This window comes from Brachycentrus maculatus, unplaced genomic scaffold (genome assembly GCF_059751285.1).
Source record: "Brachycentrus maculatus isolate JH-2025_06_01 unplaced genomic scaffold, ASM5975128v1 h1tg000061l, whole genome shotgun sequence".
Classification (NCBI taxonomy): domain Eukaryota; kingdom Metazoa; phylum Arthropoda; class Insecta; order Trichoptera; family Brachycentridae; genus Brachycentrus; species Brachycentrus maculatus.
This window is the reverse complement of record NW_028280815.1, coordinates 167,176-194,428: the sequence shown is the minus strand read 5'-3', so window position 1 is coordinate 194,428 and position 27,253 is coordinate 167,176. Positions and strand designations below refer to the sequence as shown.

The window sequence follows — 27,253 nt, the reverse complement described above, 5'->3', positions numbered from 1 at the left end:
TTGTAGCTAGGATAGATGAAATGCTGCTTTGGTGTATTAAATTCTTTGTTCAATAAGTAAGAATTTTAGTCTTTGTCTTACTCTAGATATCTAGTAAATATTACCTCAAGAATCGAATCTAGTAAATTTAAAAAAAAATATTTGTACAAACCATATGTATTGTATTGTGAAGGCAAGATTTTTTTTAATTAAAAAAAAAAAGTTTTTTTTTATTCACAAAATTACTTAAATCTACAACATTTTGAGTGTGTCCAAATACTTGTTCACAAAATCTGGATTATCTCCAATTACAGGAGTTATTTTCATATTATTTTTTGACATCTCATCAAAGATGAAGAAGAATATGGAAGTCTGGGCATTTACGGGACTTACGACCGTCATAGGCTGGTTTAAGTGATCACTTTACACACGTGTAACATTCACCAATTCTACCCATTATTGACAACCACACTACTCAAATTCTTGGAAGTTCTATATATATGAACCAATTTAGAAACCTCGTTCATGAATCACTAGAACTTCACTAGAGACATCTATTGGTGAGATGTAAAGAAGCTTTTTATTAAACAGAAACTCTTATATAAGTATGTGAGATCCGAATCCTGGATTATAATCACACACATGAGAAACGCCAGAAAATACCATTTTCATTTTTATTATTAAGCTTATAATTTGCCGTAAATGCCCAGACTTGCCCATATTCTTCTTCATCTTTGATGAGATGTCAAAAAATAATATGAAAATAACTCCTGTAATTGGAGATAATCCAGATTTTGTGAACAAGTATTTGGACACACTCAAAATGTTGTAAATAAATTATCTGGTCAAATTATAAGCTTAATAATAAAAATGAAAATGGTATTTTCTGGCGTTTCTCATGTGTGTGATTATAATCCAGGATTCGGATCTCACATACTAATATAAGAGTTTCTGCTTAATAAAAAGCTTCTTTACATCTCACCAATAGATGTCTCTAGTGAAGTTCTAGTGATTCATGAACAAGGTTTCTAAATTGGTTCATATATATATAACTTCCAAGAATTTGAGTAGTGTGGTTGTCAATAATGGGTAGAATTGGTAAATGTTACACGTGTGTAAAGTTATCACTTAAACCAGCCTATGACGGTCGTAAGCCCCGTAAATGCCCAGACTTCCATATTCTTCTTCATCTTTGATGAGATGTCAAAAAATAATAGGTATACTTAAATCTCATACTATTTCTGTGAGCCTAAGCGGCTATTAGAAACAGGTATCATTTTGTGATAGAGTGGGTTTGAACCAAAAAGCCAGTTTGAGCCAGCGACACTAACCGCGGGACCAAAAACCCGACACTTTTAATAACTCATATTTAATTACTGTTATAATAAACTTCTTAAATTCATTCAATTTAAATTAATTTTGTCAGAAAAATTAAATAAAATCAAGGTTTTCAACCCCCTGCCGTTTTGTGTTTATAAATATAACTAACATAGAATTCAGTCTAGCCTCTTACTAGTCTGATAATATTGGTAACGGCGAAATCCGGTCGCTGATCAAATAAAATAATAGTGGAGAAAACTAAATAAGTACTTGTTATTTTATAATTTATTATTTCTGTTATGAAAAATATTTAAAAAAAGTTATTTTAAAATTTCTACAAATATAAATTAAAGTTGATATTTTATTATACATTGATAATGTAGAAATTATAGAAAATCATGGTTTTGACCTTGTTGTGTTTATAACATTTTTTTATTCGAATTTTGTCCAGCCTGCCACCAAGAAATATCAGTTTAAAACGATTTTTTTTTAAATGTACTTAACTTACCCGTTTAACTCCCTTATAAATAAATACTTAATAATTAAAATTAATAAAAAAATCTAAGTTTTAAAATTAATTGCTTTATTGTCAATCGGTTAGCCTTTCCTCTGTCTTGGGTATATTTAGCTCAATACGAATCATCGATGCCATCGTAAGACCTAGCGACCCCCAAAAATTATTCACAAGCAACCCTCTTATCACTTCCGCTTATTTGAGCCCATACAATTCAAAAATATAGTCCTCACTTAAGAGGCCTACCTAAAGGTACCCTACCTTCCCGCAAAGCCAAGGTTCTTGTCCATGGTTTTCACCATACAAAAAACATTTACATGTCTGTTTGTATGTCAATATTGCCATACAGATTCAAAAGTCAATAAAGTACTTTCAATCGTTTTTTCTCAAATTATTTCAGATTTTCAAGCATTTTGCCAGGTTTTACAATCAGTGTTATATGAGGCAATTTCATTAATCGATTTGGCAGTCACTTTGTGATAGTATCTTTCCATTTTTAATTGAATTTTTACTTGGTAAATTCCACTTTTTCTTAAAATATATTGTGACCCGTTTTTCGATACATCATGCATCATTTGGCGTATACGGTGTTTGAAAACGATGCGGAATGCATCAAAACACAGAGAACACAACAAATTTTAAGAAATAGTGATATTTATCAAGTGAAATTTAAATAAATATATATATATATATATATATATATATATATATATATATATATATATATATATATATATATATATATATATATATATATATATATATATATATATATATATATATATATATATATATATATATATATATATATATATATATATATATATATATATATATATATATATATATATATATATATATATATATATATATATATATATTTATATATATTTAAATATAAAAATATATATTTATATATATATATATATATATATAAATAATATATATATATATATATATATATATATATATATATATATATATATATATATATATATATATATATATATATATATATATATATATATATATATATATATATATATATATATATATATATATATATATATATATATATATATATATATATATATATATATATATATATATATATATATATATATATATATATATATATATATATATATATAAATATATATATATATATATAAATAAGTATAAGGTAATTTTACATTTGGCATGGGTATTTGTGACGTTATAAACATATAATGGTCAATATACAATATTCTACAACAGTTGTCGAGAACCTTGAAATAAAATAAGGCCACATATCTCATCTCCCAGACTAACGGATAAGGGTATTCATTTTTATGCCCCAGTTTTATATTCGAAAAGGCGCCGTTGGTACTGCGTTACAGTAAGATTCCAACAAAACGCATAGACAACGGATTATTAAATAAAACAACATTTTTCAATGTATGCCAGTTTTACATATTAACCCTGAAATCATAAAATCGCCAACAAATGCAGAAAAGAGCAATGCATGTAATCTACTGTTTCTAAAAACTAAAAGATTCTCTTTGGTTTAAATAAATAATTATTTTTATTTTTTGTTTTATTTTAGTATTGTAAAGCATATATGATAATCCGAAAATTACACGTGATTCAAAGGGGGTTACCAGAAGACCTCAGTATATATTAAGTGCATTGTTTTACAAAAACGTGATCATTGACTATTTGATATGTTACTAGCTTAATATTGCCCTGAAAAAATCCCAAACGATTTTAAACTTGCAAGTATAATATATTGACAAGTTAAAAATGACTAACTGCATTGGTGTTTATTTTCTTAACAAGCAATAGTGACTTAAATGGCCCTCCTGAACATTTTAAGTTTTGGTAGTTGGTCACTTTCTCCTGTACGACTACGACATGATCATGCAATAGTTACCGAAGTTTGAGTCTTGCCTACTCATTATAACGAACGGTATAAATGTGTACATTCCATGTCCTGAAATTCAAGCGGTGGGTGATTCTTTCAGTATTTCAGTTTTCAGTAATAGCACATTGCTTCATCCTGATGCTCATGCTAATGACGTCCGGACGTCACTGCGGGGCGGCGCCTGAAGGAGGAAATCTCTAACGGCGTCAACTTACACCAGGCGTCGCCAAACTAACGAACGGCTATATAAATTATTTTTATAAAATTAAACAACTTTGTTTTTACAACTTTTTTTAAATTATAAGTACACTTTAACCGACCGGTTTCAACAAGAACCTTGTCATCATCAGAGTTTATCAAATGCTTAAACATTAAAATATTAAAATACTCATAGTTAATTACATTCCAGAGTAAGGTAATGTAATTAACTTTGAGTATTTTAATTTTTTAGAATTTAATAAACCCTGATGATGACAAGGTTCTTGTTGAAACCATTCGGTTGAAGTGTACTAATAATAAAAAGTGGTTAAAACAAAGTTGTTTAATTTTATAAAGTTCAAAATGTGCCACAAAGTATCTGCGGAAAACATTCAAGAAAATATAAATTATTATATAAATTATAATATAAATTATTCTACATAATGGGATTATTTTTTTAATAGGATTTGCAATTATTATTTACCTTGCTTATTGTGTGCAAGGTTTATAGATCAATAAGTAAATTCTTGTTTTTTCTAGATAAAAACTTTTTTTTAATCTGGTGTGGGCCAATCATAAACTTGGCAACATTTGCTCATTGCTGGGGAAAAATGGGAAAAAAACTTCTCAAGAGAAGCCGGATTGTTGACTGTCGTCAACAGGCTTTTCGTTCCACTACAAGAGGGTTCGGCATTTTGTGTCCTAGCTTGGTTTATGGTACCAATGTCTTTCACTAGTTTTATCGTGTATGATACCACGTCTCGTGATAATTCCTTATAAACCAACACGGATTTTATATTGGATAGGTCCTTATCCAGACACCAGTAACGCGCTTCTATCTGTTGACTTACCTTCCACTAGAAAAGGATTCGGTATTTTATGTCTTAGCTTGGTCTAAGGTACTAATGTCCTTCACTAGTTTTATCATATATGATGTGTATACCACCTCTCGTTGGAGTTCTCAGTGAACTAACGCGGATCCGATGTCAGATAGGTCCTCACCCAGGCTCCTGCAATGCGCTTCAGATGTTGTCTTATCTTCCAATAGAAGAAGGTGTGACATTTTGTTCCTAGCTTGGTTTTCAGTACCAATGTTTTTCAGTAATTTTATCACATATCGCTCACTCCTTTCAACAGCGTCATAAATCAAAAAACTAGATTTTTCAGGAGAACGTTTTTAAAGTTTAAAAATATAACACACTGAATTAAAAATAAAAAACAAGCCACTTATTGAACTTTTTACTGTGCAACAGATCTTTTTAGGTAAAACCTGAATGTTTTTTCACCATTTGAAAAATATTTAGTATATTTAAAAAAATATGAAACCACACATTTTCTTCAAAATGCAAAAACAACATTTTCTGCCCTGTAGCGGGTAAATATTAATTAAAAAATATGCCTCTTTTGCTGGGATATAGTACATTTTCTGGACATTCTGATAACATGTACAACTAAAAATTGTCGATTTTTTTATTATGACGTTCTTGAAAGGAGTGAGCGATATGACATGTATACCACCTCTCGTGAGAGTTTCTAATAAAGAATTTAAATGGATCCAATATCAGATTGGTTCTCACCCAGGCTTCTGCAATGTTTCTAAAAATAGTAATTCATCTTTAAAGAAAATCTAAAGTTTCATTTTCAGTGTTTGCTTGAGTACCTCTGCTTTGAGCATATTAGGGCCACCCTGGAACGCCGCGGGAATACCGGGATAGCACGTGACCCGATTGTGGGGGGAAAGCGTTACTCGAGCCAGGGGTGTTTATTGAGATCGGTTCAGCGTATTGGAAACAGATTCATGTAGAATCGTCTGACCTATAAATGAACTCGAATTAATGTATGAAACCGAAGATACGAGGTTAAGGGATGAAAATATTCGCCCATTTTATTAATTTATTTTTCATCACATATATACTAACGATTTTCAAATTATAATTAATAACTCGTTTTCTACCACTTGATTACATTGTAACGACTAGTTTTGGAAGCTACAGATGCTTTCATCTATGGGTTCAAATAAAAACATGATTAAATTAGAGTTTATATTTAAACCCGTAGATGGAAGCATCTGAAGTTTCCGAAACTAGTTGTGACAATATTACACTAGAGTGGTAAAAAAAGCGTTTTATTATTAATATATATATATATATATATATATATATATATATATATATATATATATATATATATATATATATATATATATATATATATATATATATATATATGTATATAAAATGCAAGTGGTGAACTATATACCTTTCGGATGCGGATAGTAGCTTGACAATGAAATAATTTTTGAAAATAATTTTGACTTGATACTCTTTGCTAGTGGACCTTTGATCAATCCGATATAAATTTTATCATTAAATTAGCATCAACATTATGTGGACAACGACACTATTTATTTTTCAAATTATTTCCGATTCCCGTATACGTAAGAAATAATTTACCTTATTTTGGTACCGATTTTTAAATACAAAACCGCGGTATTGTATTTAAAAAAAAAACTTTTTGGAAAAAATTACTTAATACGAAATATAGTAATAAGAAACAATAAAATAAGGTTTTACAATATAAAAAAATTAATAAAAATTAAGATGTAATATATATATATATATATATATATATATATATATATATATATATATATATATATATATATATATATATATATATATATATATATATATATATATATATATTTATAAGTGCGTTTTGTAAGTAACGTTTTATAAGTCTTTATTTATAAGTGCGTTTTGAAAATGAACAAAGACAATTTAAGACGACAAGAATCACTCGACTGTCGGTTGTATATTACGCAGTAATTTTGAGACTACAAACTTGATAATACAGTAAAACCTCGATATGACGGACTAATTAGGAATAGGGGGTGTCTGTTAAAGCCAAAAGTTCGTTATATATTGTAACTATGGGTTTTAAAAAATTGAAAAAACTTTTTCTGTTGAAAATATAAACACTGTTACATTTAGATATAAATAAACAATGCAAGACATGAACAAAATTATAATTTTTGTGTTCTGACACTCGTCGTGAAGTGACGTTGCTGTTTGATATCGACGCGCTTGCTTTCGGTTATCCTGCTTTGAAAAAGGCATCAAGTTTTGTTTGCACTATTGAAGTTTTGAGATATAATTTGTGATTTTATATATATATATATATATATATATATATATATATATATATATATATATATATATATATATATATATATATATATATATATATATATATATATATATATATATATTATTGCCGAAAATTGACTTCATTTCACATGCAAAACCTTGCATCTCCCATAAAAATGATCCTAAGTAATTAATTTAAATCCTTAATAACAAATAAATTAAGAAAATACAATCTATTGATCTATTTTATTTGTGTTACTAGGACAGGATCTCAACCCTGAATGTCTTTTCCCAACCCCTTGGTGTTAAGCTTGCCAAAAATTCAGCAGGGTGGTTCTCTTTACGTCGTGTAATGAAAACCACCCCTTATCTTCGCATACGCTATACAGTCTTCAGTCAACCCTTAGTGGAGCAAGTGCAAGTGTAGTCTGTCGTGAGAGTAGAAATCCATATCACAGAATCGTTTTGGCATAGACTGACATTGGCTTAACTTTACTATTAAACCTGTTTCAAAATGTGATAAAACGTATTTTCTTTTACCAGTATATACGCGTAATAAAGTAATAAAAATAATTAAAGCTTCAGGGCTAGGACTGCGTAAAGACTGCGTAGAAATGCGTAAAAAGTACTTCAATAATGCGTATAATGTAGTGTGACCTTGTCTTAGAGTGATTTGGTTGTATCATGTTTAATTAATCAATATTTTATTCGGCATTATTGTGTTGCGATTAGAATTAAAATTAATGTTATGTATTCAATGTAAAATATCAACTTTCATTAATTTTACTAATACTAAACAAACTTATTTAAAATTATTTAAATTTTGTTAGGTCGATGTAAAAATGATGTCTACGTTAAAATATTTAACAAAAAATTTCGATGAGTGCTAATAAAAAATTAAAAAAAAACGAAATAAAAGTGAAAAAATATGCTTCATAATAAACAAATCCATTTTTATTAAAAAATAACAAATTATTTGATATGATAATATAAAAACATCATCAAATAGGGCTTCATATAAAAATCAGTAATCATTTTTTTTAACGTTCGTTTTATAATATAAATTGAAATTAAAATTTCAAAACATGCAAAGAATACCTAAAATATACGTTGATAGCTAATAAAATACGTATCCATTTTCATGATTTATAAATATAAAATTACATCAAATAAAATTTATTTTTAAAATCATAATAAGTGCTTTAAAAAGACTTATAATTAATAACTTTTTTTGCGTGAGTTTTCTTAATATAACTTTGAAAATTTAAGTTGAGAATATGCAGAATTCAATTTAATAACTAAAATATAACAGCACATATTATTTGTGCCTAAATTTTAATTAAAACCAAACACTTTGTTTATTAAAATTAAATACAAAACACTCAAATATTTTTTTGAAAGTTTACAATTTTAAATTGGCATTGTTCAACGCGATGGTACTATAATTGCTGTTTTAATGTAAATTTCAACTAGCATAATTAAAAATGTACAGTTGTAATGTGTAATATGAGTACGTATGAGTATGTGAACAATGCACTAGAGGAGAGAGAAGGGTATAGGGGAGGGAGAAATAATTTAGCAAAACAAAAAAAGCGAGCCATACGACTCAACGTGCCTTATTCCAACAAAAATATCGTTCAAGGGGAGTGTCAGGTTCTACTCAATTCAAGGTTAGTCACCCAAATTACGAAATAATTAGTACGTATATCGCTCACTCCTTTCAACAACGTCATATATCAAAAATTGTCAATTTTCAGTTGTGCATTTTTTCGGAATGTCCAGAAAATGTACTGTATCCCAGCAAAAGCGGCATATTTTTTATTTATTTTAATATTTACCCACTACTGGGCAGAAAGTGTTGTTTTTGCATTTTGAAGAAAAGGTATTGTTTTATTATTTTTAAAATATTTTTCAAATGGAGAAAAAGCATTCAGGTTTGACCTTAAAAGGGCTGTTGCACAGTAAAAAGTTCAATAAGTGGCTTGATATTTATTTTTTATAAATTGTATTATATTTTTGACTTAAAAAACGATCTCCTGAAAAATCAAGTTTTTTGATATTTGACGTTGTTGAAAGGAGTGAGCGATATGTGTCCTAAAATTATGATGGTTAAAGCAACATTTATGTGTCACATGGTTCAAGAGTGGTTGTTTACATGGTTCAAGGATAGTTGTTTACATGGTTCAAGAATGGTTGTTTACATCGTTCAAACACGATGGTTCAAGCGGTATTTTAATGTTTACCTAAATACCGCTGTCCATCTCCGTGGTGTAATGGTAAGCAAGCTTGGCTACCGTTCTGGAGGTCCCGGGTTCGATTCCCAGAGGGGGGGTCTTTTCACAATATTACCCTGGACTGGTACCTGAAGCGGAGGGCTGATTACCTTTCCTTCGTATGTTATCGATCAAAATAACACTACGTTTATATGATGCAGTGCCCTATGCACCATTTGGGTGCGGATAAGATTTTTATTATTACTATTATTTTATACATTTTTATGTTTTAAGAAACCCAGGGCTTACATAAAATTTACCGATTTTTTTTTTGCTGAATTATTTACTTTATAAATATGAAAGACAAGGCGATTAATCCCGCCCTTCGAGCACCAGTCCAGGATAATATTATATGATAAAATAAAAATAAAAATCTTTATTATATTACGGTATATTTATTATACATGACCCTCTAGGAATGGATCCCAAGATCGAACCTTCCTTTGATAGTTTGCGATGATATGATCATGGTTTGCGATGATAAAACATTGTGCTTTAGCAATTGTTTTAGTTACCATTTTTGGTATATTGATCTGGTAGATATAGCCCAATATATTAATAGATCGATCAATTTAACTACTACGGATAGACTAGCTTCTGATAAAAATAATATGCATTGCAAATTACCGAGCCGACTCGTTCAGATGATAAAATTTGAAAAGACCGTGATCCAAGGAACATCGGAATAAGTCTAAAATTGAAATTTTATAAATTCCTTAGTGGAGGTTTTTGGTTGATATCATTTGGTATGCATTAAGTAATAAATTAATTTATTAATTTTCATGTTTTATGTAGAATTTCTTTTATACTTATATAAATACCTCGCCAGATACATATAACCCACGTATGAAGACATTCATTTACCTTATTTAAAGTATACTTATGGTGTATAGAATTTTTTTTTTTAAAAACATTTGTTTTTTTAGTATTTTGTGAATAAAATAACTGGCCAAAAATAAGCTGCACAAAAATAAAAAAATCATATTTTCTGACGTTTCATAGTTTTTTTTCTTCGCTATTTAAAATCTAGTTATTATCTTGCATACATAAGAAAGATCAAATAAAAGGATCTCCGCTTAATAAAAGCTTTCCTAATCCTGTCATTGATGGCTGTTGTGAACTTATATGTACTGTGTCATATGCAGGAGCTTAAAAAATTTGAGTAGTTTGGTTATTAATCATGGGTAGAATGGTGAATGTTGCAGTCTATGTATGCCAGGTCTAAGGCTCTATAAATACCGAGCCTTTCATATTCTTCATCGATATTCAGATGTCAAAAAAAAAAAAATTATTTGGCAGTATACAACAGAGCCCTGGTTTAAAGCCAAAACGCTCACTCCTTTCAACAACGTCATTTATCAAAAATCGTTAATTTTCCGTTTTACATGTTTTTGGAATGCCCAGAAAATGTACTATTTTCCAACAAAAGCGGCATATTTTTAACTTACAATATTTACCCGCAATATTTACCCGCTACAGGGTAGAAAGTTTTTTTTTACATTTTTAAGAAAGGATATTGTTTAATTATTTTTTTAAATATGCTAAATATTTTTTAAATGGTGAAAAAACATTCAGGTTTTACCTAAAAAGATTTGTTGCACAGTAAAATGTTCAATAAAAGGCTTGATATTTATTTTTAATATATTTTATTATATTTTTAAACTTTAAAAATGATCTCCTGAAAAACCATTTTTTTATGTATGACGTTGTTGAAAGGAGTGAGCAAAATGTGTGGAAGTGAAGCATGAAGTTGTCATAAGAATGATAAAAGTATTCTGAATGTAGTAGAAATTATTGATGTTGGAATGGCGACACTGTTGTATTCTGGTTGAGATGTATTTTTTTTTTCAATATTAAAGTAACTGTTAAAATGATCGAAAAGAAAAGTTATTGTTAAAATTTTGGAAAAAGGAGCAGAGGAAGACTGAGAAAAACTTGGCACGATCAGGTATGCCAAATACTTGAAAGTGGTCAGAGTGGTGTGACTTTCTATTTTCTCTACCTATCCCTACGGGGAAGCGGCGTGATGGTTAGTTAGTTAGTTAGTTTTTGTTAAAATGATCTATACTTGACGGAAGTTCTTCCATCTTTCGAGTCTGCAATTCGAGTTGTGTTTTCGAAACATGACTTGGCCCGGTGTTCCCGTTCGCGAGAGATATGCTACTTTTTGTACCTCCTTTCCTGCTCGTTATGGCTCCAGTAACATTTATCAAGCCGCGACACTGCTATCGACACTCCGATTTTGCAGGATTTGCATTCCAAAAACGTTTGTTAAGCCCGCCGGCGGGATTTACATTATTTGAAAACCAATGACAGTGCCAGTGCCGGGCGAGGGGCGCGGGCGGGGCGAGGGAAGGGCCGGACTGGGTAATGAGGCGCTTTCGCGACGTTTGTTGATAGAACCTACGCCTCTGTTTCAATTTTTTTTCGTATTGTTTTGAAAATCCGTAACGATATCAATAATTTAAGTTTTTTACTGACATTTCTTGGTGGATCTGCATTTTATATAATAAAATAACAACTATGTAATTTTCCGTCCGGTTACGATAAAACCTAGTTACTGGTTAAATAAAATACATCTGGAAAAAACACATAATTTTTATTTCATTATATAATATCAATTATGGTTACTATGTTAATAATCCCCCTCAGTAGTGTAATGGTCAGCACGTTCGGCTGCCATACTGAAGTCCCAGGTGCGATTCTCAAGGATGGGGGGGGGGGTTTAATGAATATAAGTGACCTTGTACATAATAAGCAAGGTAAATAATAAATGCAATTCCCATCTAAAATCATTTTTTTATCAAATATTTATTCAATATCACATTTTATTAATGTGTTAACGAATAAGATAACACTGCGTTTATATGATACAGTGCCCTATGCGCCATTGGCTGCAGATGAGGTTTTGAAGAATGAAAGAATATAAATAATATATTTTTGACATCTCAACTTAGATGAAGAAGATATGGACGTCTGGGTATTTACAGGACTTTTGGACTTACCATAGGCTGGAGTATGTAATCAACTTGCCTTAATCCGTTAAAGATCAAGATAACACTGCGTCAATACGGTTCAGTGCCCTTTGCAACATTGGTTGCGGATAGTGGGATGGAAGAAAAAGAAGATTCACCAATTATTTTTATTCTTGACATTTTGAGTGTATCCAGATACTTGTTAAAAAATCTGGGCTTTCTCCATTAAGGGGTTATTTTTCCTTTTTTATTACATCTCAACGTATATAAAGAAGAATTTGCCAGGTAGGAATAATTTATTTATTTAATTTTATTTATTTCAAAACATATTACAAACATAAATCATATATACATATATCATTCCCGATGAGTAATTTCTATTTCTCATTTTGGAACATGGGATTAAGATTAACAAGACTGGTACACAAATAATAGATTTTTTTTTAAATAACCAAAACTAATACTTTTACATGGCAAAATATAAAAACAATAAATAGGTATAATAATTAGGCACAAGAAGCACATTTAAAAGAAATAAATGAGAAAACATAAGTTAAGAAGCATATTTAAAATAAACCATTGAGAAAATATAAAAAAAAGAGAAAATATAACAAAAGAGAAAATATAAAAAACATTAGGTAAAAACAAAATAATAAAATATGACTAATCACTACATTTATATCTTTCCATAAAGTACCTTCTCAGATCATTTATTTTGGATCATCGCATGGGTTTTATTTTATATATGTCAGGGAGCTGGTTAATTTGGGTATGGGCAATATAATTAAAGGACCTTACTCCAAATTTAATAAGTCTTTACATCTTGCCTGTGATAAATTTGGATCCACAATTATTTTTCAAAGTAGTCAACTGCAAAAGTCAATTGTTTCTCGTTTTGTTACCAGGGTTGAAGCAGCGGAAGGAGAGCTCAGCATCTCGGCAGGCGACTACCTCCTGGTTTGGGGCAATGGTCCAGAACCGGGCAGCAGTTTCCTGGATGCGGAGCTCTTGGACGGGCGGAGAGGGCTGGTTCCAGCCCACTTCGTCCAAAGGCTCGTGGGAGACGACCTTCTAGAATTCCATCAGGTACATAAAAATACCAAGGTAGCAGATGTGACTCACTGATAATCCTTTTGTTAGTACTTAACAATACAAAACGAAAGGTGCCTGGTATCAATATACCTAGTACCAGCTCTGTTCTAAGCACTATTTTCCCTTTTTCAGTAGGTCTCACATCTAAAGGCATTGTTAGGAAATGCTTAAAAGGGTCTTCTACATACTGTTGGTAAAGAGCGGGAGACGCTTATAAGCGTTCTATTTGATTATGGTACTTTTGGTAGAGCGGAAGAGATGGCAAAAAACATTGTACAGATCGAAATTCGATTTGCGGTTACTTGGGATTAGTATAATAAAGGTCGGATGACAGACCATAATTAGGCAGAGTATAATTACGGTTGATGAATAAAACGCCCGACAATAATGCATTAATTTATATTTTTAATCATCCCTTAATTTCAGGCTGTAGTTTCGACGTTGCGAGACGCCGACGAAGGCCTTCTTCACAGCGACCCTTCACTTCCCATGGACATGTCTCGCTTGGCGGAACTGCAGGACGTGGCCGAGGGGCCGGAAGACGATGACTCAGGTGAGTCAGCAACGATGCTGATGATAAAATCTAAAAAATTATCTGAATGTTCGTCCCTTTCGATGTCAGCTATATAACGTATTGGAGATTGGCCAAAGAGATTTTTTGTATTATTTTTGAATGATTATTTTTTTCCTGGAATGACTTTATGAACTTGTTTTTTGAAGAATCAGCTTTATTTTGTTTCAATATTTGAGAAGTAAAATACTTTTAAAAAAAATATTAAAGTAAACCAACGATAAGTGGATCTTTTTGTTTATATAATTGGTAAGTTGAAAATTGTAATTAAGAACAAAAAAAATTGTAATTTTGAAATTGAACTGGTTCATCCTGATTTTGTCATTACTATGTCAGTACTAAGGACACTATTCACAACTAATGTTTAGTTGTATTAGTTTTTTTTCACGTGTCAATAATTTCAATAAAAACGACAAATTTCATGTGATTAATTTATTTAATTTCATACCCAAAAATTTAAATTTAAATTAAAATACAAAAAATCAACTTTTTCATTTCAAGCTAAAAATCACTCATTTTGTATTAAAATTACATGTTATAAATCCCGGTGTGTTAAATAAAAACTTAAAAATACTATTTAAAAAATACAATTATGGTCTATAGATTTTAATATAAAACTTCAAATTTAACACTTACTGCAGCAAGTGTGATAATAATTTAGTATAAATTCCAGTTTATAATGCATGTTTTTTCGTTATATCTATAAATGATATATTCAGGCCTACCATCATTTGAAAGATGAAATTTTATATGACAGAACGCGGTTAAAGCTGAAAAATTCATATTTTTTTTTACAAGAAAGCATAGGGAACATTTTTATTTTTATTTTTTACCCTTAGATGTTGATTTTATTTTAGAATGAAAGTATTAATTTTTATTTTAAGTATATGATTTCATTTTCTATTTTTCAAAATGTTGGCCAATCATCCTGAAAGTAATTACTTTTATATCCCAAATTATTTGATGTTTTAAAAAGCTTAAATATCTTATTTAATTAACTAATATAAATATAAAATTTCCTAAAATTTTTGATGTGACACAAAAATATTTGCAATTTTATTATTTGCATACATAAATGTATTCCCTACTTTTTTTTTTAGTATTTTTGTAGTATTTATTTGAGGTAGGGTCGTTTCGAACTTAAAATTAAGAAAAGTGACACTTAAATATACATTTTAACGAAGTTTTGCTATTTAAAAAAAAACAATAAACATATTTTTTGGCTTAAATTTATACATATTTTCAATTGACACATCGCTCACTCCTTTCAAGAACGTTATAAATAAAAAAAAGTGATTTTTCAGGAGAACGTTTTTAAAGTTTAAAAATATAATACAGTGTATTAAAAATAAATATCATGCCACTTATTGAACTTTTTACTGTACAACAGATCTTTTAAGATAAAACCTGAAGGTTTTTTCTCCATTTGAAAAATATTTAATATATTTAAAAAAATAGTTAAACAATACCTTTTCTTCAAAATGCAAAAACAACGTTTTCTGCCCTGTAGCGGGTAAATATTACGTTTAAAATATGCCTCTTTTGCTGGGATATAGTACATTTTCTGGGCATTCCGAAAACATGCACAACTGAAAATTGACGATTTTTGTTTTATGACGTTCTTGAAAGGAGTGAGCGACATGGTAAATTTATGAATGGATAATCTAACCTTAATTTTTTTCACTATTCTTGTAAAATTTCCGTAGGTAAGATATATTGAATGAACTAAATGTCCTTTGAAAAATTAAGACAATAAAAAAAACTTGATTTTTTGTGATAAGTTTTTTTTTTCATTAAAATCAATTTACTTAAAGTGTTGTGTTTTTCCAAGCAATGAAGATGTACTGACTCATCGTCCGCCTCCATAGTGTACTGGTTAGCGCGCTAGGCTACCATGCTGGAAATCCCGGGTCTTATATTTATTTAATAAGACCCTGGACTGGTACCTGAAGCGGAAGGCTGATCACCTTTCCTTCGTGTATTTAACGATCAAGATAACACTGCTTCTATACGATGCAGTGCCCTATGCACCATTGGGGTGTGGATAAGGGTTAGAAGAAGACTCATCTCTTTTTCAATATGTTTGGTTATAAATTAATTTTCTGAAATACTTTGTGTAATCAATCGTTTAAATATAGTACCTACTGGAAATAATTTAATAATTTAAAATAAAGTGAATAATTTAATATAATAATAAAAATGTATATTTCGGTTAAAAAAAAAATATATTTTTGCATTGTTGTTGTATCCTTATTTGGCTCGATATTCCCACACCTGACTTGAATGTATTGATGTTATCCGAAAACCCAGCATCCCCAAACATTTTCCATCCCTTATAAAACATAAGTTTCGCATCCATATGCACGTTATAGTTAAAAAGAAGCATGTTTCGTAGAAAAATATATGTTAGTAATTCGTTAAATTTTATTGCAATAAAAATCATGTGTTGTTATAGATACGGGTTAATCACCTCAAATTGGACGTTTTACAAACCAAATTGGACGTGTTGTAAACCAAATTGGACGTCTTACGATCCAATTGGACGTTATATGTTTTGTTTTTTAAAGTTTTCAATATATTCAAATATTCAAATTCCGGGCAGACCACCAAAGAGATGGATTGACGATTGAGGATCACTATCGCAGGAGGCTAATCCCTCTTAAAAATAGGCCACAATACCTACACTAAACAGAAGAGAAGAAGAGATATCAAAGTTGTACTTATAATTCAAAGTAATATTGAAAATCTTGTCTGAAAACTTGAGTACACAATTACGCGCATAGACTATGATGGTTTAGTCCCGGGTTCGATTTCCAGAGGGGGGTCTAAAAAATAAGTGATTTTTTCACTCTAATATTTATTCAATACTACCCTGGACTGGTACCTGAAGCGGAGGGCTGATCACCTTTCCTTCGTGTGTTAACGATCAAGATAACACTGAGTTTATATGATGCAGTGCCCTATGCACCATTGGGGTGCGGATAAGGGTTCGAATGAAAAATATGAATAAATATTATTTTAAATTTTATATATTTATAAAAATATAAAAAAATAACGTCCAATTTTTTTTTAATGTCCAATATGATATGTAAGAATCCAATTTTATTTGTAAAATATCCATTATAAAGTGGAGAATCTGTATTAGGCTAAATTTAAAAAAATATATATCCATATAATATTTTTCAAAATAGTTACATCATTATCAGTCTTAGTGTAATCATGTGCTATTTTATAAAAAAAAAAAAACTTCTATCAAAATCGATAATAGATCGTTTGAACAAGCCGGAAAATTATTTAAATATTTATTTACATAGTCAGTAGTTTAAATACTTTAATTTTAGCAAAATATTTTATTCATTGACAATATTATTCAATTGTTTTGCTTATTTTCCGGATTCGATTCATTATTTTGCTGTTATTATAGTTCAATATAGAGTATCTATAGCGTTTCCTCTTTCCTTTTTTCCTTCATCCTTCCTTTCTTTTCCTTCCCCTTATTTCCTTAAATAAATCTATCCTTTTTCCCCCATTTCCGAAATTAACAAATCATAAATACAATGACAAACACATATTTTATCGGCATGCCAAACTAACATATTTATTTTTTGTTTTTAATAAATAACTTCAATTCTCAAATTGAGGATGATGTTCAATCATTGTTACTTCAATACAATTTACATACATGTACATATTTTTCACTTCATATCAATCCTTATATCTGTTGAAAATTCAAAATCGTCATTTTATCAAAATTTATCGTATTTAAAAAAAAAAAAAATCCGTAATAAAAATTATTTTCTTTACACATATTTCTTAATATATGTTTATTTTCGAAAATGGTTTGAATTTCATTGAAAATATTTTCAAAATAAAAAAAAAATCTTTAAATATTCTTAATTATATCACCAACAAAAAAACTTGAAATCTCTGTCTGGTAAATCATATATCAACGTTAAATAAAAATTAATAAAAATCATGAATAAATAAAAATAACGTCATTTAAACTTAAAATCTCTCCTGGCGATTCAAATATTTGAAAACTCTCATTGTATTCATAAAAAAAATCAAAATTACTTGTACCATTTTCACATCATCATCGACACACACCCATCAAAAACTGAAAAATCGCACCGCTTTGACTATAATTTCACCACACTCGTCACACTGTCACACGTCACTGCCGCGGTCCAGCCTCCCTCTTCCCCCCCGCCCCCGCCGCGGCCCGGCCCCGGGCCCCCGCAGCCTCGCCTGACCACATGTTCTCGGTGCTAGTGCCCGCGCCCCGCCAGCTCACCCTGGAGCGCCAGCTGAACAAGAGCGTGCTCATCGGCTGGACGGCGCCCGAGCCGCACGCCGCGGCGCCCGCGCACATCGACAGCTACCACGTCTACGTGGACGGCGTGCTCAAGACCACCGTCAAGGCCACCGAGAGGACGAGGGCGCTCGTGGAGGGCGTCGACTCCAACAGGGTGAGTGGAAAAACCCCTTTACACACTCGAATAGATACGAACATATCGCTCACTCCTTTCAAGAACGTCATAAATCAAAATACTTAATTTTTCAGGAGAACGTTTTGAAGCGTTTATATGACGCAGTGCTATTTTTATTATTATAACCATAATTATTTTATTTTATACCAGCTGTTTTTTGCGACCAATAGATGTCTCTAGTGAAGTTCTAGTTCTAATTTGAGTAGTGTGGTTGTCAATAATGGGTAGAATTGGTGAATGTTACACGTGTGTAAAGTGATCACTTACCGGTGATCACTTACTTAAACCAGCCTATGATGGTCGTCAGCCCTGTAAATGCCCAGGCTTCCATATTCTTCTTCATCTTTAATGAGATGTTAAAAAATAATATGAAAATAACTCCTGTAATAGGAGATAATCCAGATTTTGTGAACAAGTATTTGGACACACTCAAAATGCTGTGGAATATCGATACCAAACTGACATGATCGGATATTATCTTGTATTCAATTCAATTCAATTTAATTTATTCAATAAAAAAATAATATATACATAACAAACAATATTCAAGGCGTATATATTAAAAGTAAAAGTAAGCAAGAAGACTTAAAGGTGTAGAAGAATCCCGCTTCGGAAAACTCCTTCGGACACATGGAACAGATCAATATCCAATGTGATATTGTTCAACATAGCGGTAGCTCTTCCTACAGGCATAACCATCGGCAGGTTGGTCCTGTGAATAGGAATGTGAAACAATCTATGCCGACGCTGTCTTAGGTAACTATCGGGAACATACAGACCAATGCTCCGGATAATTTCAGGATTATCGATCATATTAACTAAGCCAATCATGTTCAATCTCGTATGGAGAGTCGAGGTTTCTTATGTCTGCGAGATTCCGTACATGTAGAATACGCGCATTATCGATGAAGTTCTATCGGAAAATGCTTCTCAGTCGAGATACGAGAAAGCTGGTCGCGCCACCGCATAGCAGGAAGGAATACCAATCCTTCTCGCCAACATGCGTATCAACTTGCAGCAAGTCATCCCCTCTTACATTATTCATGACCGTACGTGACCGTTTTTACAAGTGAGGGTTAAAATGGTCAAAGTGAGGGAGATCGAGAAAGGCGTTGACAACTAAAAAGAACCAACTTCCACAATTTGAGAACTTTTCAGTCGTATGTATTCAGAATCGATACTAGCAGTACTATTATGGTTGAGTGTAGGTTTTACAGTCTTCTTCTTCTCACCTTCGTCCCCTCATAATGGTGCAAAGGGCACTGCATCACATCAACACATTATCACATTAATCATAAAATATTTTATTTATTGTTTCGGCATTCAATTTGTGGTAAGACATGATGAAATTTTAAAAAAAAACATTTGACTTGTATTTATTTTATTTTAACGACTAGTTTCGGAAGCTATGCTTCCATCTTCAGGTCTAAATATAAACTAAAGCAAAAATAATTATTTGTTCTGTAAGTAAGGAGGGGGGGGGGGTAAGTTAATAAGGATATATGGATAGAATAGTGAATATTACACGTGTCTAAAGTGATCACATGACCAGTCTGTGACAGATCATAAGCCCTGTCATAGACTTTCATATTATTCTTCTTCGTAGTTATTTCTTAGTTATTTGATTTTATTTATTTTATTTCTTAGTTATTTCGTAGTTATTTCTTAGTTAATTTAGACACTGGCTTTAATACTCTAAAAGGGTGAAAAGCCATTAAAAAAGATGAATATATTATTCTTCATCTATCACACAGACTGCCATATTATTATTTGTGAATTACTATCTCGAAGCTACCCCTTCGTCTTTTGACATTATAACTGATTTTCTAGCGAGCGTAGGTACTTTAAACTTACAATAGACTTTATTTAAATTTAGACCATGTGAACCGAGAGTATATTGGAGGGTTGATAAATATCAAGGGTCGACGTGATGCTGATTCTATTTTTGTACACTAGCCACCCCCGTGATTGGTTCCCGGGTATATGTTATATGGTGCATGCCCAGTGCTGAATTTAGATATTACTTAAAAAAAGCTGATTTCTTGGATGTTGTTTGCAAATACTTTATGGCACATTTTATACTTATACTTTATGGACATGTAGAACGAATGAGTGAGGAAAGAACGGTAAAACAAATCTATGAGGTGAATGTAAATGGAAAAAAGAGCAGAGGAAGACCGAGAAAAACATGGCACTTAAGACCGAGAAAAACAAATACTTGAAAGTGGTCAGGTTAGGAGTCGTAACAATCGGCGGGTATGTATGAGGAGATGCATGAACGTGGAAGAAGCGAAGAATGTTTGCAAAGATAGAGTGGTGTGGCGTTCTATTCTCTCTGCCTACCCCTGCGGAGAAGCGGCGTGATGGTTAGTTAGTTAGTAAAAAAATAAAACTAGAACTTTGCTTTCATTAAGGCCCTACATACGATAAATATAGCAAATTAACTTTCTTTATATTATTTTTTGACATCTCATCAAAGATGAAGAAGAATATGCAAGTCTTGGCATTTACGGGGCTGACGACCGTCATAGGCTGATTTAAGTGATCACTTTACACACGTGTAACATTCACCAATTCTACCCATTATTAACAACCACACTAGTCAAATTCTTTGAAATTCTATATATATGACCCAATTTTGAAACATTGTTCTTGAATCATTAGAACTTCACTAGAGACATCTATTGGTGAGATAAAAATATGCTTTTTACTGAGCAGAAACTGTTATATTAGTATAAGAGGCCCGAATCCTGGATTATAATCACACACATGAGAAACGCCAGAAATACCCAGACTTCCATATTCTTCTTCATCTTTGATATGTCAAGAAATAATAATAAAAATAACTCCTATAATTGGAGATAATCCAGATTTATGAACAAATATTTGGACAGACTCAAAATGTTGTAAAAAAAAATATGCATGTTTGTATGTTTACCAATATTTCTATAAAATTATTTGTATTAGATTTTTTTTGTAATAAAAACACTAAAAGGCTGCTTTTATATTTTAGCTCAGAGGCGCCAATAGTCTAAATCTGGCACTGTGCATACCATACTATTCTCGGACACTATTCTTCTACTGATTTCGCTATCTTCCCTCACCCCTTAAAACCATATTATATGATATATATATGAAAAATATTGGACCACCACTAACATTTTTTTAGCAATTTTAACAACTGGTCCCTGTATCTTTATAAATGGAAAACTATATTTATTTTAATAAAATTATTATTTAATATATCAGATATTAAATTATTCACCCTACGGATGATTTGCAATAGTGTCTTAACTTGATATTAAACGTCTATCTAACTTATAAGAAATAAGATGAAATTCTGAGCATTCCGAAGCTTATGACCTGGCATTTGGCTGGCTTGAGTGATCACTTATGTGTTACACATGTAACATTTACCATTCTAAACATAGTTAATAACTACACACTCAAATTTTTGAAGTCATACATATATCGCTCACTCCTTTCAAGAACGTTATAAATAAAAAATCGTCAATTTTCACATGTGCATGTTTTCGGAATGCCTGGAAAATGTACTATATCCCAACAAAAGCGGCATATTTTTAACTTAATATATACCCGCTACAGGACAGAAAGTGTTGTTTTTGCATTTTGAAGAAAGGGTATTGTTTAATTATATTTTTTTAAATAAACTAAATATTTTACAAATGGAGAAAAAACCTTCAGGTTTTACCTAAAAAGATCTGTTGCACAGTGAAAAGTTCAGTAAGTGGCTTGATATTTATTGTTAATACATTGTATTATATTTTTAAACTTTAAAAACGCTCTTCTGAAAAATCAAGTTTTTTGATTTATGACGTTCTTGAAAAGAGTGAGCGATATGATCAATGTCATGACGTTTTATCATTGAGTTTACAAATTAAAGGTTCCCTGCTAAATAAAAGTTTTCTTAATCCAATCATAGATGTCTGTTGTGAATTGAATCATTGATCGATATGAAATTGATCATATATTTATTTAAACTTCGCATACAGAAAATAATTGTGTACATTGGCCGACTTATTGCTATGAATGCAATATCTTCCAACCAACCAAAAACTGACTAGTGATATTGGTCAAAATATCAAATGTATGACTTTTAAAATTTGAGTAGTGTGGTTTTCAATCGTGGGTATAATAGTAAATGTTACAAGTGTATAAAGTGATCACTTAACCACCCTATGACAGGCCGTAAGTTCTGTAAATACTCAGACTTCCATATTCTTCTTCATCTATGTTAATATGTAAAAAAAAACATAACAGTTAATGATATTGTCAGTAGTTGAATCAACGTCCAAGTTGACAATCCAATATTTATCTATTTCATATAGAGCCGGTTGACATTTGGAATTAATAGGTTTTTGTCGGACGTTGATGAGCCATTCCGGAGATTAAAAAGTGATAATAATGACTGATGACTCGTCGCTTATCGGGAAATACGTGTTTTTACTATTACTGACTCGATCGCAGAGATGAAAAAGTGCGAAGAGGAGGAATTCAATATTGTTCAAGAGTGACGCTGATAGTGATAAATTAGCTATACTTTTTGTAAGCTCATATTATATTTTTTCCAAATCCATAGTGTAATGGTCAGCATGCTCGGCTACCATTCTGGAGGTCCCAGGTTAGATTCCCAGGGGGGGTCAAATAAATATAAATGATTTTTTCACTGTAATATTTATTCAATATTACCCTGGACTGGTACCTCAAGTGGAGGACTGATCACCCTTCCTTTATGTCGCTCACTCCTTTAAAAAACGTCATAAATAAAAAACTCGGTTTTTAGGAGAACGTTTTTAAAGTTTAAAAATATAACACAATATTTTAAAAATAAATATCAAGCCACTTATTAAACTTTTTACTGTGCAACAGATCTTTTTAGGTAAAACCTGAAGGTTTTTTCTCCATTTGAAATTTATTTAGTATATTTAAAAAATAATTACACAATACCTTTTCTTCAAAATGCAAAAACAACGTTTTCTGCTCTGTAGCGGGTAAATATTAAGTTTAAAATATGCCTCTTTTGCTGGGATATAGTACATTTTCTAGGCATTCTGAAAACATACACAACTGAAATTTGACGATTTTGGATTTATGACGTTCTTGAAAGGAGTGAGCGATGTGTAAACAATCAAGATTGCAATCAACACTGCGTTTATATGACGCAGTGTTGTATTTGTTGTTTTTATTATTTTTGTTATATTTTATACCATTTATTTTTTGTGACATACATTTATCTGAGGTTCAATTCATTTGGCACATAAGTGGCGAATGCAGCATCTGAATAGAAATAAAGTTTAAAAAAATGCATAAAATATTATATTTATTCAATATCCGCACTGTCATTGATTGGTGCTTCAATTCGTAATACTGGTTTGTGAAAATTAAAATTTGGATATGTCCGTGGCTCGATATTTTCCAAATGACAAGAAAAAATTAATTAATCACTATACATAATGATAAATATTACTTAAGTAACGCGTTGTACCTGAACTGTTCATTAACTGTGACGCTTTCTTTTTCTATCGCTTTGTGTCGTTGTGATATTTAAAAAAAAATACATTTAAAAACAATAACAATTTGATAATTTGCTTTAAATTCATCCATTGAAAGAAGTCTCGTTTTAAATTTTTTAAATAACACACTCATGCCAAAACTAAAATTTATGAAAATTGATTGCACAATGACAGTTTAAAGACGAGTGACGTCAAGAGGATTGCGTTTTTTTTACTATTTTATCTCACGTGTAAATTTAGGTACAACGGTTTGCATAACTTCTTCTTCTTCTTCTTCCCTAGCCTTCTGTCCTACACTGCTGGATGTAGGCCTCTTCTGTATCCTTCCATTTCCTTTGGTCGGTTGCTGTTTGTAGCCAGTTTCTACCCCCCCTCCCACTAGATTATCCCTCCTGTTCCCAACACAGATTCAAATAAAAACATATTTAATTAGCTAGAAGAAACAAAAATCCACCAAATGATCTATAAACCTTGTACACAATAATAATAATAATAAAACCCTTATCCGCACCCCAATGGTGCATAGGGCACTGCGTCATATAAACGTAATAAGCAAGGTAAATAATAAATGCAATTCCCATCTAAAAAAAAAAGTTTCTACCCCCCATAGCGGTTATGTCGTCAGACTATCTTTTTTGAGGTCTTACGACGCCCCTTTTATTCTCCTAAGGTCATCATCTCAATAGTGAATAACTAGTTTCATAGAATTAAATTCGTGAGGACATTTTGCAGTCTATATGACGTTATGATAGTGATATTAATTTTTAATAATATACTATTTAAATAGAATTATTTTCGCTAAATACTACCTCAAGGACGATTGTAATACGTACTTTATTTCTATACTCGGACCCCCCTAAATCTCACATCGGTGGATCGCTCTTAGGTCTCGTCTACGGTTATTGATAAGTGATTAGATAGAGATGGAAGGACCAAATTCATTTCAGATGGATCATCTCGTTAGGGGTGTCAGTTTAGAGATTATCCTTGACTTAATTAGTAACATTTATACGAGATAAGCTCCTTTGATTTGACTCTAATAAATGGTGTATGATGTAACATTACTCCATTACAAGTTATTGATAAAATTTTAGCGTTAATTAAAAACCTTGTTAAGACTTTGTAATAAATAAAGAGAAAAAGGTAAAAGTCTAATAAAAAGTACCATTTTCATTTAATGTTTCACTTGGTAAATACACTATATCTTAAAATCTAAATTCTGACGTGTATTTCGATTAATTCCGCATCGTTTTCAAACACTGTATGTTAAGATGATGCTGAATGCATTGAAACACGTGTCACTTTAAATTTCAAGAAATATTGGTATTTACTAAGTAAATAAAAAATGTAAAACAAAGTGACTGCCGAATGAAAAACGGACCATGTTAATAGATATGAAAACTCTTTGATTCCTTAACCTTTCGTTAGGTTTTAGTTTGAATATTTTTATTTTATTTATTATAATACTGAGAATTGATTTATGACTGTGATTTACTTGGCCAAATGCGCGATCGTCGATATACCGACGAACCGTCAGTGTATTTTAGGTGTTGAGCTAGTAGGTTGTGTCGCAGCTTGGGCGTTTTTAATGTTTCGATTCGTTGATAATAATTACAACCAAAATTAAACTAATTTTATGTTTTGACATCTCATCAAAGATGAAGAAGAATATGGAAGTCTGGGCATTTACGGGGTTGACGACCGTCATAGGCTGGTTTAAGTGATCACTTTACACATGTGTAACATTCACCAATTCTAACCATTATTGACAACCACGCTACTCAAATTCTTGGATGTTCTATATATATGAACCAATTTAGAAACCTTATTCTTGAATCACTAGAACTTCACTAAAGACATGTATTGGTGAGATCTTAAATGCCTTGACTTCCATATTCTTCTTCATCTTTTATGAGATGTCAAAACAAAATATGAAAGTAACTCCTGTAATTGGAGATAATCCAGATTTTGTGAACAAGTATTTGGACACATTCAAAATGTTGTGAACTAAATTTAATGTGACATGATGGGTCGGACACAAGTTTTATAAATCTTGATTTTGCTGTCGATCTTCATCTTAGGATTTTAAAATATATCATTTTTCAGGCATCCTAAGATGCCTTTCCCGTCCTCAATATATAAATATTTGCGTGATTTTTCCAGCCACACCGGATATCCGTGCGGTCCGTGACCGTGAACCGGCGCGTGTCGCGCGACGCGGCGTGCACGATGGTGATCGGGCGCGACACGTCCAGCCTCGGGCCCTCGTCTGTGCGGGCCAGCGGCGTGACGTGCAGCCAGGCCGTCATCTCCTGGCTGCCGGCCAACTCCAACCACCAGCATGTCGTCTGCGTCAACAACGTCGAGGTTAGTCGGACGAAGGTTGACGAAAGATTATCGAAACATTGAAGATTCGCGTTTTATTTGTTGTTTTGGGATTCACCTTGTGGTAAGACATGATAAAATTGTTTTTTTTTCTTCTTATTTTAAATTATTTTGCATTACATGACATAAATTCAAATACAAAAAAAATGTTAATAAAATATAAATATAAATACAAAAAAAGATCCCACAAAGGCATGGCCTGAGTGTGGGTATACAATATAATTAAGGTCATAGTAAAGGGTATAAGGGTATAGGTATTATAAGTAGAACTAGAATAATAGTGTTAATATAAAATACAAAAAATTCTTGACTATTAGAAAACATTTTTTTTAAATAAAACTAAAAATTTAACAACATAAGATGAAAAAGCAAAAAAGTTAGCAAGCTTGTACTACAAGAAAAAGAGGAAGATGAGATATACACTTGTTTTTTACCACTTGAGTTTATTTTATTATGAGACTAGTTTCGGAAGCTAAGCTTCCATCTTCAGGTCTGAATGTAAACTAAAACATTTTAAATAATTGTCTGTTCTATAAATAAGGAGAGGGGTAAGTTAGGGGGAGTAAGGTTAGTCAAGGGAGTAACAACTAATAATGACATGTCATCCATAGGGCGTTTGTCCACTACACGGAATTATACAAAATTTTAGCAGCACGTCAGTTAGCGTTTTAAAACGACGATTGGCTTGGATTGGCTTGTGCTTTTGTCCATGTTTCTTCGGATCTGAGCTTTTGATCGGTGCGTGAACACATTGGAAAACGCGTAAACTGTCGTAGTCGCTTTCATTTTTCAAAACCTGACTGCGGACGGTAAAATTCCGGGTAGCGGACAAGCGCCCTAAGGATTTTATGTAAAGATACGTTTCGTATG

The 27,253-nt window shown here is 31.3% G+C and overlaps 1 protein-coding gene across 6 annotated transcripts in view; it reads left to right on the top strand.

Moving 5' to 3' along the window:
• The window catches only part of Rbp (RIMS binding protein), a 137,902-nt gene that overhangs the window by 55,542 nt on the left and 55,107 nt on the right, over nucleotides 1-27,253 (top strand). For all 6 annotated transcript variants that reach the window (XM_088256498.1, XM_088256495.1, XM_088256494.1 and 3 more), the window contains exons 6-9: nucleotides 13,217-13,397; nucleotides 13,830-13,956; nucleotides 18,247-18,443; nucleotides 26,162-26,365. In XM_088256498.1, the coding sequence (XP_088112624.1) occupies nucleotides 13,217-13,397; nucleotides 13,830-13,956; nucleotides 18,247-18,443; nucleotides 26,162-26,365 (709 nt within the window). The remainder of the gene's footprint in view (nucleotides 1-13,216; nucleotides 13,398-13,829; nucleotides 13,957-18,246; nucleotides 18,444-26,161; nucleotides 26,366-27,253) is intronic.